The 17,161-nt window shown below is 43.7% G+C and overlaps 1 protein-coding gene across 5 annotated transcripts in view; it reads left to right on the top strand.

Annotated features, from left to right (window-relative positions):
- nin (ninein (GSK3B interacting protein)) overlaps positions 1 to 17,161 on the top strand; it is an 85,626-nt gene that overhangs the window by 40,823 nt on the left and 27,642 nt on the right. For 4 of the 5 annotated variants that reach the window (XR_009806014.1, XM_061893965.1, XM_061893964.1 and 1 more), the window contains exons 12-20: positions 3,788 to 3,898; positions 4,206 to 4,295; positions 5,603 to 5,738; positions 5,810 to 5,931; positions 8,835 to 9,937; positions 10,640 to 12,601; positions 15,594 to 15,692; positions 15,773 to 15,842; positions 15,923 to 16,090. Coding sequence is in view for 4 of the 5 variants with exons in the window: in XM_061893965.1 (XP_061749949.1) it covers positions 3,788 to 3,898; positions 4,206 to 4,295; positions 5,603 to 5,738; positions 5,810 to 5,931; positions 8,835 to 9,937; positions 10,640 to 12,601; positions 15,594 to 15,692; positions 15,773 to 15,842; positions 15,923 to 16,090 (3,861 nt within the window). In the remaining variant the exon portion in view is untranslated. The remainder of the gene's footprint in view (positions 1 to 3,787; positions 3,899 to 4,205; positions 4,296 to 5,602; positions 5,739 to 5,809; positions 5,932 to 8,834; positions 9,938 to 10,639; positions 12,602 to 15,593; positions 15,693 to 15,772; positions 15,843 to 15,922; positions 16,091 to 17,161) is intronic. The other variant, XM_061893967.1, reaches the window with a different exon arrangement.

Below are 17,161 nucleotides of genomic sequence, written 5' to 3'. Positions count from 1 at the left end.
CATCCTCGGTAGGCCCACATAAGGGCAAGGAAAACTCACACCCAGTGGGACGTCGGTGACAATGATGACTATAGAACCTTGGAGAGGAGGAAAGCAATGGATGTCGAGCGGGTCTAACATGATACTGTGAAAGTTCAATCCATAATGGATCCAACACAGTCGCGAGAGTCCAGTCCAAAGCGGATCCAACACAGCAGCGAGAGTCCCGTTCACAGCGGAGCCAGCAGGAAACCATCCCAAGCGGAGGCGGATCAGCAGCGCAGAGATGTCCCCGGCCGACACACTGCTCGCCTGTGTATCGGCTGGGGACATCTCTGCGCTGTTATCTTCGACCCAACTCTCAAAGGAGAGAGTTGGGTGGAAGATAATACCCAGATTCTTTACCGTGTCGCCTTGTTTAATTGTTTGGTTGTCAAATGTTAGAGTTGTATCATTAAATAGAGGTCGGTGTCTAGCAGGACCGATAATCAGCATTTCCGTTTTTTTGGCGTTGAGTTGCAAAAAGTTAGCGGATATCCATTGTTTAATTTCATTAAGACACGCCTCCAACTGACTACAATCCGGCGTGTTGGTCAGCTTTAGGGGCATGTAGAGTTGGGTGTCATCAGCATAACAGTGAAAGCTAGCACCGTATTTGCGTATGATGTCACCTAGCGGCAGCATGTAGATGCTGAAGAGTGCAGGGCCAAGGACCGAACCCTGGGGAACTCCACACGTTACCTTAACGTAGTCCGAGGTCACATTGTTATGGGAGACGCACTGCATCCTATCAGTAAGATAAGAGTTAAACCAAGACAGGGCTAAGTCTGACATACCAATTCGTGTTTTGACACGTTCTAATAAAATATTATGATCGACGGTATCGAAAGCAGCGCTAAGATCGAGGAGCAGCAACATAGATGACGCATCAGAATCCATCGTTAGCAATAGATCATTAGTCATTTTTGCGAGAGCTGTCTCCGTGGAGTGATTTGCCCTGAAACCGGATTGCAAGGTTTCACATAGATTGTTAGACGCTAAGTGTTCATTTAGCTGCTCCGCAACAATTTTTTCGAGGATTTTTGAAATAAAGGGAAGGTGAGACACCGGTCGGTAGTTTACCATGAGGTCAGGATCGAGGTTAGGTCTTTTAAGGAGAGGATGAATAACCGCTTTTTTGAATGCTAGGGGAACAGTGCCCGAGGAAAGTGATAAGTTTATAATATTTAGCACTGATGGACCTAATAATACAAAGAGCTCCTTGATCAGTTTCCCAGGAAGTGGGTCAAGTAAACATGTTGTTTGTTTTATTCCATTTACACGTTGTAACAATTCCTCTGTTAGTTCCTCAAAACAAGAGAAACTATTTTGGAGGGCAGTATCCGCCGTATATACCATCGTGTCAGTGTTAATAGAACCCACTACAGGCTCTTCTCGCTCTTTCTCGTCTCTGCGTCTCACAGAGACATAAAACAAGCGCACCTTCTTACATTTGTCACGTATTATTGCGTGTGCCGTACCCGAGAGGGAACAGCTTAGCAACGTTAGCTGTGGTGCGAGTGGTAACACGAGAGAGAGAAGGTGCGAATCTGGTAACAAATGGAGGAAGAATTAATTCCCAAGAAAAACAGCACAAGTTCCATCGTCTGGCGGTGGTTTGGCTTCAAGCGGGAAGATGTTGAACATTTATGCGGCGAAAGCGTTGCTGCAAAGAGAGTGCTTGAAACTCTGCATGTCAACACCCACAAAATGCCGAAGCAACCATTTCCACATCGACAATGTATGGGGAAAAAAAAAAATCAACAACAGAAGGAGATAACGTCTGCAGAAACCTACCACATAGCGAGATACATACAAACCTTGTTTCTGTATGAGTTGGGAAATTGTGTTCGATGTAAATATAAACAGAATATAATGATTTGCAAATCCTTTTCAAGCCATATTCAGTTGAATATGCTACAAAGACAACATATTTGATGTTCAAACTCATAAACCTTATTTTTTTGGTAAATAATAATTAACTTAAAATTTCATGGCTGCAACACGTGCCAAAGTAGTTGGGAAAGGGCATGTTCACCACTGTGTTACATCACCTTTTCTTTTAACAACACTCAATAAACATTTGGGAACTGAGGAAACTAATTGTTGAAGCTTTGAAAGTGGAATTCTTTCCCATTCTTGTTTTATGTAGAGCTTCAGTCCTTCAACAGTCCGGGGTCTCTGCTGTCGTATTTTACGCTTCATAATGCGCCACACATTTTCCATGGGAGACAGGTCTGGACTGCAGGCGGTCCGAGAAAGTACCCGCACTCTTTTTTTACGAAGTCACGCTGTTGTAACATGTGCTGAATGTGCCTTGGCATTGTCTTGCTGAAATAAGCAGGGGCGTCCATGAAAAAGACGGCGCTTAGATGTTGTTCCAAAACCTGTATGTATCTTTCAGCATTAATGGCGCCTTCACAGATGTGTAAGTTACCCATGCCTTGGGCACTAATGCACCCCCATACCATCACACATGCTGGCTTTTACACTTTGCGTCGATAACAGTCTGGATGGTTCGCTTCCCCTTTGGTCCGGATGACACGACGTCGAATATTTCCAAAAACTATTTGGAATGTGGACTCGTCAGACCACAGAACACTTTTCCACTTTGCATCAGTCCATCTTAGATGATCTCGGGCCCAAAGAAGCCGGCGGCGTTTCTGGATGTTGTTGATAAATGGCTTTCGCTTTGCATAGTAGAGCTTTAACTTGCACTTACAGATGTAGCGACCAACTGTATTTAGTGACAGTGGTTTTCTGAAGTGTTCCTGAGCCCATGTGGTGATATCCTTTAGAGATTGATGTCGGTTTTTGATACAGTGCCGTCTGAGGGATGGAAGGTCACGGTCATTCAATGTTGGTTTCCGGCCATGCCGCTTACGTGGAGTGATTTCTCCAGATTCTCTGAACCTTTTGATGATATTATGGAGCGTAGATGTTGAAATCCCTAAATTTCTTGCAATGTCACTTTGAGAAAGGTTGTTCTTAAACTGTTTGACTATTTGCTCACACAGTTGTGGACAAAGGGGTGTACCTCGCCCCATCCTTTCTTGTGAAAGACTGAGCATTTTTTTGGGAAGCTGTTTTTATAGCCAATCATGGCACCCACCTGTTCCCAATTAGCCTGCACACCTGTGGGATGTTACACATAAGTGTTTGATGAGCATTCCTCAACTTTATCCGTATTTATTGCCCCCTTTCCCGACTTCTTTGTCACGTGTTGCTGGCATCAAATTCTAAAGTTAAAGATTATTTGCAAGAAAAATAAAGTTTATGAGTTTGAACATCAAATATGTTGTCTTTGTAGCATATTCAACTGAATATGGCTTGAAAAGGATTTGCAAATCATTGTATTCTGTTTATATTTACATCTAACACAATTTTTACTTTTGTACACTATTGTTTTAATAATCTTGCACTTTCTGTTTTGGAAATGACATGAATGTTTGTGCCACTGCTTAATAACTGTTTCATAAATACACTTTTAGTTGTGATTTCCCTCTCTGCATGAAAGTTTAAAAGTAGCATATATTAATGCAGGATGAAGAAGAATGTTTGAATGTAAACACATAGAATCATCATACTGCTGTCATTATATGTGTCAAGTGTTCATTCAAGCCCAAGGCAAAATATCCAGATATATATGAAGTATCTAACATGGCCTAAAAATATCCAGATATTAATAAAAGGCCATATCACCCAGTCTTACCTTGCACTACTTTTTTTTTATAACGTGAAGAACATTGCTTTTATTTTCACGCAACAGGAGAACCGACATCTTGAAATGGAGTTGTTGGACTGCAGTGAAAAACTTAAGGAAGCTCAAAGCCAGGTGGCAAAACTGCAAGCTGGTTTGGACAACATCATGAAAGAAAAGGTAAGAAGTGAAGTGAATTATATTTATATAGCGCTTTTCTCTAGTGACTCAAAGCACTTTACATAGTGAAACCCAATATCTAAGTGTGGGTGGCACTGGGAGCAGGTGGGTAAAGTGCCTTGCCCAAGGACACAACGGCAGTGACTAGGATGGCGGAGGCGGGAATCGAACCTGGAACCCTCAAGTTGCTGGCACGGCCACTCTACCAACCGAGCTATGCTGATCTTCTGTCTTTTTAGACGGGTGTGCATCGTCATTAAACACAAATGTGTGTGTGTGTGTGTGTGTGTGTGTGTGTGGTCTTTAGTTTGGTGATTTGGAGCCCAGCAGCGCTGACGTCTTCTTCCAGGAGGAGCGCATCAAGCAGCTACGACTCGCCTACGAAGCGCAGTGCAGGGTAAATTAATTAATCATGTCTTCCATCTATAAAATGACCTGAATTTGGGTTTTATGCTTTGAATTTTAACTTACCGTATTTCCTTGAATTGCCGCCGGGGCGCTAATTATTTAAAAACATCTTCTCACTCCGGCGCTTATGAAAGGCATGTGGTAGATTTATTTATTTATTAATAGTGAGAGTCCAGTCCATAGTGGATCTAACATAATAGTGTGAGAGTCCAGTCCATAGTGGATCTAACATAATAGTGAGAGTCCAGTCCATAGTGGATCTAACATAATAGTGAGAGTCCAGTCCATAGTGGATCTAACATAATAGTGAGAGTCCAGTCCATAGTGGATCTAACATAATAGTGAGAGTCCAGTCCATAGTGGATCTAACATAATAGTGAGAGTCCAGTCCATAGTGGATCTAACATAATAGTGAGAGTCCAGTCCATAGTGGATCTAACATAATAGTGAGAGTCCAGTCCATAGTGGATCTAACATAATAGTGAGAGTCCAGTCCATAGTGGATCTAACATAATAGTGAGAGTCCAGTCCATAGTGGATCTAACATAATAGTGAGAGTCCAGTCCATAGTGGATCTAACATAATAGTGAGAGTCCAGTCCATATTGGATCTAACATAATAGTGTGAGAGTCCAGTCCATAGTGGATCTAACATAATAGTGAGAGTCCAGTCCATAGTGGATCTAACATAATAGTGAGAGTCCAGTCCATAGTGGATCTAACATAATAGTGAGAGTCCAGTCCATAGTGGATCTAACATAATAGTGAGAGTCCAGTCCATAGTGGATCTAACATAATAGTGACAGTCCAGTCCATAGTGGATCTAACATAATAGTGAGAGACCAGTCCATAGTGGATCTAACATAATATTGTGAGAGTCCAGTCCATAGTGGATCTAACATAATAGTGAGAGTCCAGTCCATAGTGGATCTAACATAATAGTGAGAGTCCAGTCCATAGTGGATCTAACATAATAGTGAGAGTCCAGTCCATAGTGGATCTAACATAATAGTGAGAGTCCAGTCCATAGTGGATCTAACATAATAGTGAGAGTCCAGTCCATAGTGGATCTAACATAATAGTGAGAGTCCAGTCCATAGTGGATCTAACATAATAGTGAGAGTCCAGTCCATAAATTATGACCATTGTATGATCCTGTAACTACAAATGTGTGGTATCATCCAAAACTGATGTAAAGTAAACAAAAAAGAAGTGATTACCGCTACCAAAATCCTGGTATGGGGACAACACTAGTCCCGACGTTTACCTCGGGCGCTTGTCTTGTGTGGTGGTTCAGGAGTTGCAGGACCGTGTGGACGAGCTGCAGTCTGAAGTGCGAGACCTGCACGGCTTGGGCCGCACCCAGCAGACCTGCAGCCGGCCTCTCTCTGAGGAGCTGGACAGTAAAAGTCCCGGCACGGAGTCCGACCCAGGTGGGACTTCTATGCACACCTTTCAGAGCCCCTGTGGGTGCGGTAGTAATTAGTGATTTGTGGGTGTGCAGGTCTGGGCTCAGAGGAGGTTCATCCTTTCAGCCTGAGTCTGGAGGCAGAGTTGATGCTGGAGCAGCAGAAGGAGCAACACCTGCACCAAATGGACCAGTTGAGGAACCAACTGGAATGCAAAGTGAGTCCTCCCAATTATTTCAATGCATCTGATGCCTTTGAATTAGAGATGTCCGATAATGGCTTTTTTGCCCGTATTCCGATATTCTTGTTTGGTGTGGGTTCACAGTGTGGCGCATATTTGTAACCGTTTTCTGACATGGACTTGTTTCTTCAGCATTGTCCACATGTTTAAGTCAGGATTTTGGGAAGGCCATTCCAAAACTTTCATTCTAGCCTGATTTAGCCATTCCTTTACCACTTTTGACATATGTTTGGGGTCATTGTCCTGTTGGAACACCCAACTGCGCCCAAGACCCAACGTCCCCGCTGATGATTTTAGCTTGTCCTGAAGAATTTGGACGCAATCCTCCTTTTTCTTTGTCCCATTTAAAGCAGCAGTTCCATTGGCAGCAAAACAGGCCCAGAGCATAATACTACCACCACCATGCTTGACGGTAGGAGTGGTGTTCCTGGGATTAAAGACCTCACCTTTTCTCCTCCAAACATGGGTTTTGTGGCCAAACAGCTCCATTTTTGTTCCATCTGACCACAGAACTTTCCTCCAGAACACGGGTAGGGAACCTATGGCTCGTGGGTCAGATGTGGCTCTTTTGATGACTGCATCTGGTTCTTGGATAAATCTGAGCTGACACTGCTTAACACGATAAGTCATGAATAATTCCACTTGTAATCACAGTGTTAAAAATAATGTTCAAAATATAAAACATTGACATGCATTTTTATGTCCAAGAAGTTGCGTTAATGGTACAAAGTAATTTATTTATTATTGATTAGTGTGGGGTTTGCCCTCCTGGGGGTTCTTCAGACCACCAAGCACCGACATGAGAGCCAGTTTCAGGGTTACAATATTGTTTTATTTTTCAATAAGTCTCAGTTGCTTTTCAGCAATTGTCTTTTTCTCATTCGTCCTCGCTCGCGCTCTGGCTCCAGCCCCAACCCCGTCTCTCCTCCTGGCTGCTGCTTATAACAGAGCGACAGGTGATTAGATAACAAGGCCCAGGTGAGCCATTTACGCACCTGTCGCTGATTTCGAAGCCTGTCCTGGCAACACCCCGCTTCGCTGCAGTCCCGCAGGCCACGCCCCCTACACAGTTAACTTCAGAATAACAATGTTATTACAAAGAATAAGAGACCTATTATACTCTAGAAATGTTAGTCTTACTTAAGAATGCTCGTGTTTAGTTGTGTTCAGTGTTAACAAAAACATTATATGGCTCTTACGAAAATACATTTTAAAATATTTGGCTTCTTGGCTCTCTCAGCCAAAAAGGTTCCCGACCCCTGCTCCAGAAGGTCTTATCTTGGTCCAGTTGAAACAAAAATGTAGCTGTTTGGCCACAATACCCAGCAATATGCTATTGTTAAAGGTAAATTATTTTCATGTTGCTGTTAATGTTTAAAAAGTTCTCTTAAACCAGGAACTTTTTCAAATATTTAGTTATTTTATGTTTGTGTTATTATCCGAGGTGTTTAGCATAGCTGAAGGTATGCTTTAATGAAGATTGAAGATTATACTTTACTATTTTTATATTATTTGGAAGGCTTTTTATTGTTTTTATATACATCCATCTATGCATAAAATTTTAACATTTCCAGAAACTCATTGACACGCATATTTGGGTTTTGACTTTGTATACAGTATTTCCTTGAATTGCCGCCGGGGCGCTAATTGATTTAAAACCTCTTCTTACTCCGGCACTTACCAAAGGCATGCGGTAAATTTAAGCCTGCGCTTATAAATTTGAGTGTGATGTAAGGATACCATCATGAAAAGCACATTTAATAAAAAAAACGTTATTATGGTCTTACCTTTACTTATAAATGAAGTCCATGCGCAGCTCCTTCTGATCAAAAGCATCGATAATTTGTTTATAGAAGTTTTCCTTATCTTTCTTCAGTTTTAAAAGTCTCTCTGTCTCGATGGAGATCTTCCTTTATTACCTCCTGCTTCGATTGAAAAGCATGCACTAATTAATTTAAAACTTCTTCTCACTCTGGCACTTACCAAAGGCATGCGGTAAATTTAAGCCTGCGCTTATAAATTTGAGTGTGATGTAAGGATACCATCATGAAAAGCACATTTAATAAAAAAAACGTTATTATGGTCTTACCTTTACTTATAAATGAAGTCCATGCGCAGCTCCTTCTGATCAAAAGCATCGATAACTTGTTTATAGAAGTCTTCCTTATCTTTCTTCAGTTTTAAAAGTCTCTCTGTCTTGATGGAGATCTTCCTTTATTACATCCTGCTTTGATTGAAAGTCCAGTTTAGAAAACTTTTTAATTTTAGATATGTAATCCTCCATGTTAAAAGTGCAAGCGAGAGGAAAAAATAAACAATCGCTGCTTGTTGTCACTTCTTCTGCAGCCGAGTAGTCGCAAGAAGGATCACTAGCGCCCTCTACCACCAGGAGGCGGGAGTCATTTAATGACTCATATTTGACACACGCAGCTACGGTATATTAATAAAACATAGCTGCTTACTGTTCTTTTTAGCATATTCAATAGCTTGGACCTTAAATCCTACTGAATAGCTCTTAATCTTCTTCCCTTTATGCGATTTCAAATGATTGACATCAGCCTCCTCCATTTTGAAAATGATGACAGGTGAAGTGTCACTCGTGACGTGACGAGTTTGACCCTGTGGAAATTCGAGACATGCGCTAATAAAAATAATATTTTGCAAAACAAGTTTGACCCGGCAGTAATTCTAGGCAGGCGCATACTAATTCAAGGAAATACGGTAAATGTACTTTCAAGGGAACAAATCTGAGATCTAATTTTTGGTGGAAAAAATATTAAAAGAAAATTCTTAGGACATATCGCCTACTTCAATGCAAGGCATGTTTGAAATAAAATGTGCTATAACTGCATTGCAACTGTCTTCTTCTTCTCCTGAAGATCAATGAATTCAGTACAATGCTCGAACAGCAGAGGATGACCCACGACCACCAGAAGGACGCCCTGGCGCTCCAGTACCAGCAGGAAGTCCAAGCCTTGAGGGAGGAGCTGGCCGGCGTTGAGTTGCGCACACAGGAGCTCCAGGGCAAGCTGGAACAGGCAGAGCTGGAGCGGACCCGTCTGGAGCAGAAGCAGGCGGAGGAGAGCGAGAAGCTGGAGGAGGTGAGCGCCCTGAGGTTGCAGCTGCTGGAGGCCCAAACCCGCGCTGGAGAACTGGAGGAGCAGCTGAGGAACCTGCAAGACCAACCGGTAGCTCAGAATCTTCTTACTGAGATGGAGGAGCTTAGAAAGCAACATGAAAGTGCAATAGATACTCTAGAGAAGAAGAACATGGAGTTGCTGGAAATTAGACTGAAGGAGGAGAGAAGTAAACACCAGGAAGAGAAGGATGTGCTGGAGAAGAGCTGGTTAGAAGGTTTTGAAAGGGAGAAGCACCTGCTGAGACAAGGCCATAGGGAGGACATAAGGACCAGGCTGGAGGAAGCCAGGTCCATCTTCGAGGAGGAGCAAGGTCAGACTGTGCAGAGGCTGACGAAGGAGTGGCAGAAGGAGCGAGCTCAGTTGGACGAGCAGAACAACGAGTCGCTGCAGGCGCTGCTCGAAGAGGAGATGCTGGGACTCCTGAAGGAGCAGGAGGAGAAGGAGATCCAGCTCCGAGAGCAGTGGCAGAGCGAGCGGGCTCGACTCCTGCAGCGCCAGGAGGAGGCGCTCCTCGACCACGTCGCTCAAGAGCGACTGCGTCTCCGGGAAGAGCACGAGGACAAGGAGGCGAAACTGAAGCAGGAGTGGGAGGTCGAGAGGCTGCAGCTGGTGGACGATTACGAGGCAATGCTCCAGGAGAGACTGGAGGAGGAGCGGGAGAAACACCAAGCGGAGAAGGAGGCGCAGCAGAAGAGGCTGCAAGGCCTGTTGGAGATGAAAAGAGCACGACAGGAGGAGAGCCACGGGGAGGCCATGCGGGAACTGGCGGCCAAACATGCCGAGGAGAGGAACTCGCTCAGCGGGATGCTGGACAAACTACGAGACCAGGTCGCTCAAGAGAGGTGAGACAGTCCTTCTACTAAGTTTGTCTTAACTTAAAGGAGCGTTGGAAATTTTTTGTATGGTGAGATGTAAGAAACGGTTAAAAATGAACTGCAAGTATCACAGCTTGAGACGTAAAGTAGGGGACGGGCTACAGGGGCACTATTCATTCATGCTAAAACATGACAAGCTATGGGAAGTCGAGATAAATCCACCCCACATCATCTCATCAATAGATAATAATAATGAATGAAAAGTTAAAGGTCCCAACGTTAGCATTAGCATAGCTATGTGAGCCACATGCGAAGGTTACACTCGCATTTTAACAGCAACATCCATTTGGGTTCACATATTTGTTCAATCTTCTTACATTTGTAGCTGACGAGAAGCTGGCAGAGCTTTATTTCAGATGTGTGGCAAAGCCTGCTTTGTTTTCTTTTCAAGACAATGTATTCAAAGCAGTCCTCCATGTGGTTGTGGTGGATACACGGGACGGCCTCATCGAGCTAGGGGCAGGTCATTTGTGGCTTGTCATGAGCGTTTGAGCGCCTCGTTTTTCAAAAGCGAGCTAACATGTGAGAAGGATGATATACCACTGTTAAAAAGTCACTATTTTGTGCAATAGATAGTATTTGAATCCAACGAGATATAGTCCAATGCTCATCCCTAAGAGTATGAGTTGAAAGTGTTTTCTTCTGTAACGACTGAACCACCACGCACAGGCAGGACACGGAGGTGAGCTTCTCCCAGAAAATCGAGGAATTAGAGCGTCGTTTCTCAGCTGACCAAGAGTCTGTGGCCGAGCGCTTCGAGGCGGACGTGGCGAAGCTGGAGCAGCACTATCAAAGCGAGCTGAAGCGGCTCTCAGAGAGCCACGTCAGACAGAAGCTCCTCTGGGAGCCGCGGCTGCAGAGAGCACTCGAGGGCGCCGAGGAACAAAGAGAACAGACAGAGGATGCTATGGAACAGGAAGCAGAGAGACAGAAGCAGGAGTGGACACAAGAGCAACGTGAGATGAAGAGGGTTCATGAAGAAGTTGTGGAAGCGATGGTGAAGGTGAACCAGAAGTTGAACCATGAGATGGAGAGCATCAAGAGAACGTCCCAGACCAAAGAATCGGAGCTAAGTCGACAGTTGAATGACCTACACAACCAACTTCTGGAAAGCGTGCAGACCAAAGAGCAGCTTCTTGCTCAGTCGAACAAGAAAGCAACAGACATCGAACTCTTGCTCGAACAGACGGTCGAAGACTTCCGACAGGAGAGGGAGGAACTTCTGAACAGCCACTCGTTGCTAGAAGCGAAATACAAAGAGATGCTTTCCATTTCCGAAAGACAGACCGTCGAGAGGATTGAAGTGCTAACTGAGCGCGACGACTTTAAGCTGAGGATCGAGGAAATGGAAAAGCTCCTTAAACAAGCAGCGGACGACTTTGAGGTGGACAGGGAGGAGCTTCGAGAACACGTGGCCATCCTCGAGGAGAAGTTGAAAGGAAGTCATGCTAAAAATGCTAGCAACGCCACATTGGCAACAAAGATCTTATACGTCAGTTGTCTAAATCAAGGGATTGTAGAAGATACGGTTATTGAAACTGATGCAGTGGAAACAAATACAGAAGACCTTCTACTTATTAAGCAGGAACCTTGTGAAGAACAAGACACCATGCCACAAGTGAAGATACAATTAAGTGAAAACCAAGACCAATTGCAGATATCTGATCTCAGTGACTTGTGGATTCACAACGCTGAGATGTGTGATGATCCACAAGCTTTCAGTTCAGACGATGATCCTGAAGAATGTTTGGGAACCAAAGAAAAAAACTCTGAGATGACCACCTGCAATCCTAAGGACTCTGAGAGTAATGAAGACAAGAAGGAAGCTTTCTCACAACGAGAGTTACAATTTGAAGACTTTGACTTGTCACTTAGGACGTCTGGAGCTTTAGAAGCACACAAAGGCGAAGATGAACCTGCTCCTGGCTTGGAAACCCTTTCACATCAAGACAAGCTGGATAAGGTATTCATGGATTCCTGTGAACTATCTCTGGATGCCGATGATAATCCTGGTTCAGACATCGGGGAACCTGTGGAGCAAGACGTTGTCTTTGAACTACAATCGTTGTATCTCCAAGCAAAGGATGATAATCTTCTCCTAGAGGAAAAGATCTCTCTGCTTCAGCAGAAGACAGACCTCCTCCAGAGTCTCTTGGAGCACAACAACTTGAAGATCCAAACGGGCCGCGAGCACCTGGAGGAGAACTACAGCCTTAAAGTCAAACAGTTTCTGCTGATAGAACACATCAAAGTGCTGGAGATGAAAGCCTTAAAACTGAAAGAACTTCAAGGTCTCTACGAAGATTGCTTGTGTGAGAACGCCGATCTAAAAGAACAAAACGGCAAACTTAATAAGAGAGTTTGGAGCCTGGAAAGGAACATGTCTCCTGATTTCCAAGACGAGCTTGTGTCCCCTTTGGACCAAATCATTGTGATGCGAGAGGAGAACTACGAGCTTGCTGAGTTATTCAGGGAGGTTGACATTAATCCAGGTTCTTCCGAGAGACCAAGAAGCTGTTCTGAGTCTTCTACCTTAAAGGATTGCTGCTGGGACTGTGAGGTGAACACCAGCAATCTTCACAAAGACATCTCAGAGCTCCAAGGAGAGGATGCAGGCCCTCAGGCCAGTAGGTAACGTGGACCACGGCTTAAAACCTTCTCCTCACACCCGTGCTGTTGCCTGCCCCTCTTTCCCTCGTCTTCCTGAAAGGAAAACCTCGTAGACTTGTTGTGAGTAGAAGAACCCAAGCCCTAACCTGTAGTTATTTTTGCTTCTGGTCCTTCCGCACTGAGATGGAATGTTGTGGCCTGGGTGTTGTTGGGTGCGGTAACAGCGCCACACCGAGGTCCATGTGAAAAGAGCATGTTCTGTATATACAGTGCGGATTTTCTGCGGCCTGGTCAACTCAATGGGGGACCTCATTTTCTGCGGCCTAGTCAACTCAATGGGGGACCTCATTTTCTGGGGCCTAGTCAACTCAATGGGGACCTCATTTCTCTGTGTAAAAGGAGCTCTTCTGCAAACCACCCTATTATCTTCACAAATGCTGAGAAGACCCATGTTGGGCCTGGTTTGAGAACCATATTCCTTTCAGGGACTTGACATTTTTGATTAAACTTTTAAAAGATAGATTTTTTCATGTACTCCTGCAATTTTTCACTAACTAAAATACACGGTGGCACAGGGGTTCGTGCATGTGCCTCAGAATACGAAAGTCCTGAGCAGTCCTGGGTTCAGTCCAGGGCTCGGGATCTTTCTGTGTGGAGTTTGCATGGTTTCCCAGGCACCGCTGTAAACAGTCCGGGCCGGGGAGACGACGGTCCCGTAGCTTCCGAAGCACTCCGCCGAAGGACCGAGCGACAATACTAAACTGTGGTGCACTGGACCCCAGCGCTGATACTCCGACAGTCGCTAGGCGAATCGGACTTGTAACACGTTTTATTAACGTAACAGGTTTTATTATTATTATTATTATTATTCTTTATTATTATTCCGCCGCCTCTTTGAGCTGTAATTTGACCCCCTTAACATGCTTCAAAACTCACCAAATTTGACACACACATCAGGACTGGCAAAAATTGCGATCTAATCAAAAAACCAAAACCCAAAACTCAAATTTGCGCTCTAGCGCCCTCTAGGAAAAAACAGACAAAACTGCTTATAACTTCCGTTAGGAATGTCGTAGAGACATGAACCAAAAACCTCTATGTAGGTCTGACTTAGACGTAGATTTCATGCACTGACATCCTTCAGAAAAAATCAACAGGAAGTTGGCAAAAAACCCTTCAAAACAAAAGTTTCCTAAAAAATGTCACTTTTGCCTCTTTGAGCTGTAATTTGACCCCCTTAAAATGCGTCAAAACTCACCAAACTGGACACACACATCAGGACTGACGAAAATTGTGATCTAAAAAAAAAAAAAAAAAAAAAACTCCAAATTGGGCTCTAGCGCCCCCTAGGAATAAAACACAGACAAAACTGCTCCTAGGAAGAAAACACAGACAAAACTGCTTGTAACTTCCGTTAGGAATGTCGTAGAGACATGAAACAAAAACCTCTATGTAGGTCTGACTTAGATCTAGATTTCATACACTGACATCCTTCAGCAAAAATCAACAGGAAGTTGGCAAAAAACCCTTCAAAACAAAAGTTTCCTAAAAAATTTCACTTTTGCCTCTTTGAGCTGTAATTCGACCCCCTTAAAATGCTTCAAAACTCACCAAACTGGACACACACATCAGGACTGGTGAAAATTGTGATCTAATAAAAAACCAAACCCCAAAACTTCAAATTGCGCTCTAGCGCCCCCTAGGAATAAAACCCAGACAAAACTGCTCCTAGGAAGAAAACGCAGACAAAACTGCTTGTAACTTCCGTTAGGAATGTCGTAGAGACATGAAACAAAAACCTCTATGTAGGTCTGACTTAGACCTAGATTTCATACACTGACGTCCTTCGGCAAAAATCAACAGGAAGTTGGCAAAAAACCCTTCAAATCAAATGCTTCCTAAAAAATGTCACTTTTGCCTCTTTCGACCTCCTTAAAATGCTTCAAAACTCACCAAACTGGACAAACACATCAGGACTGGCGAAAATTGTGATCTAATGAAAAAACCAAACCCCAAAACTCCAAATTGCGCTCTAGCGCCCCCTAGGAATAAAACACAGACAAAACTGCTTGTAACTTCCGTTAGGAATGTCCTAGAGACATGAAACAAAAACCTCTATGTAGGTCTCACTTAGACCTACATTTAATTTGTTTAGTTTTTTTCTTTAATTTGCATTGCCTCTCTTGATGAACACTACATATATTTCTATGTGATGCCAGTTGGGAGAGTGGCCGTGCCAGCAACCTAAGGGTTCCTGGTTCAATCCCCACCTTCTACCAACCTCGTCACGTCTGTTGTGTCCTTGAGCAAGACACTTCACCCTTGCTCTTGATGGTTTGTGGTTAGGGCCTTGCATGGCAGCTCCCACCATCAGTGTGTGAATGTGTGTGTGAATGGGTAAATGTGGAAGTAGTGTCAAAGCGCTTTGAGTACCTTGAAGGTAGAAAAGCGCTATACAAGTATAACCCATTTACCATAACACTCCGGGGGCCATCACTTTTTTGCGCTCGCTATCCAGGTACTTTCCCGGCGGTCGGCTATTATCCGCCGACCGCCGTGTTGCTGTAGGGAGAAAAAGCGGAACGACACACATTGCGGAAATAACATTATTCACCGTGCTTGGGTTAAATAGCAATATATTCCACAACCCCAAACGTGTCTTTTTCAAAGCCTGCAGTGAAGAGAAAGGTTAGTGGCGAGCGAAGACAAGTGGGAGAAGCAATATTTCTTTGATGAGCACAGCGGCACCCGGACGTGTCTTATTTTGTGCACAATTCTCATTTTGTTCATTTATATTTTGATCTTATTTTGTGTTGAAAATACAAATAAAGTAATTTAAAAATAGATTTTTTTAAAGAAATCCGTCCTTGCGGCCCAGCCTCACCCAGACTTTGCATCCAGTAGGTGAATTGAGTTTGAAACCCCTGTTTTATATGGTGTGTGTTGGTCCTCCCCCTGGAATATTAATGAACATTAAAAGAAGAGTGGCTACAAATAATTTGTTTCTTTCCAGCGCCGTAGCGGTCCGCCTTGCTGAGGAGAACGTCAGCCTTAAGCAGAAGATTTCTTCGCTGCAAGAGGAAGACCTGAAACAAGCCCAGGAAGATCTCACGTCAGCATCATCGCACTTGTTATTTCTCGGCTTTAACAAACACTGACATGCCTTTTTGCTTTTCAACAACCATATTTCAGACGTACGCTGGAGCAGCTCGATCGGGGGAAGGTCTTAGCTGAGCAGGCGGCCGAGGATTTCAACAAACAGGTGAGTTTGTTTGTTTTTTTAGCTAAGAATGCTGGACTACGAGGAGATATTTATTCCCTTAAATATTTATTTTCGGGCAGATGTCCGATCTTTGCTCGCAAAGCCGCCGTCTGCAGAGCGAGAACGGGACGCTGGCGCGGGAGAACGCCCGGAGCCTCACCGACGTGGAGACGCTGAAGAAGCAGCTGGCCGAGCTGATGAAGGACGGCGAGAGGAAGGAGGTCTTCACGGGCGAGGAGAAGAGAAAGGTAGGCGGCCGCCGACTGGGCGATTACGGCCTTTTTTTAGTATCTCCATATTTTTAGGCCAGGGGTCACCAACCTTTTTGAAAGCAAGACCTACTTCTTGGGTACTGATTAATGCGAAGGGCTACCAGTTGGATACACACTTAAATAAATTGCCAGAAATAGCCAATTTGCCCAATTGACCGTTAATAAATAAATCTATATATATTAAAAAAATGGGTATTTCTGTCTGTCATTACGTCGTACATTTTTTTTCCGTTTACGGAAGGTAAACGGAAAAAATTAATTAATGCACGAGGGTGCACCATCTTTCGTCTCACGAGACACTGTCTGTTTTCGTATCGATTCAATCCAACTTTGTACTATCTGATTGTGAGTAATTAAAACTGTTGTAACATACTCTCTATCGTTTCTGTTTAAGATTCGGACTTTTCAACCACATAAAATCGGCGTTCCACACAACAGAAACAGAAAACAAACAATGTTCTGCCCTGGCTGAATGTGTTGAGGTTATACAGCTTGGCAGACAGCTAACAACCAATCCAGGACGTTCTAATAAAGTTCCAAAGTTTTAATGAATCCATTTAGGCTCTTTATTGTTGTTGATCTTGCACTGGATTTTTATTTTTATTATTCTTCTTCTTCTTCTTGTAAAAAGACTTATCTTAACACAACTCGTCTACTTCTCATTTTTTATGAACTGAACTAACACCGTAAACCGGAAGTGTCTAAACTAAACCGGAAGTGCCACCACAAGGTGTCAGTAATAGTCTACAATCAAACGGGCATAACAAACAAAGAACATAAACAATGGCTGAACAATCAATCAATCAATCAATGTTTATTTATATAGCCCCAAATCACAAATGTCTCAAAGGACTGCACAAATCATTACGACTACAACATCCTCGGAAGAACCCACAAAAGGGCAAGGAAAACTCACACCCAGTGGGCAGAGAGAATTCACATTCAGTGGGACGCCAGTGACAATGCTGACTATGAGAAACCTTGGAGAGGACCTCAGATGTGGGCAACCCCCCCCCCTCTAGGGGACCGAAACAATGGATGTCGAGC

Source organism: Nerophis ophidion, linkage group LG03 (assembly GCF_033978795.1).
Source record: "Nerophis ophidion isolate RoL-2023_Sa linkage group LG03, RoL_Noph_v1.0, whole genome shotgun sequence".
Taxonomy (NCBI): Eukaryota; Metazoa; Chordata; class Actinopteri; order Syngnathiformes; family Syngnathidae; genus Nerophis; species Nerophis ophidion.
The sequence above is the reverse complement of the archived record's forward strand: the minus strand, read 5'-3'. Positions and strand labels throughout refer to the sequence as shown.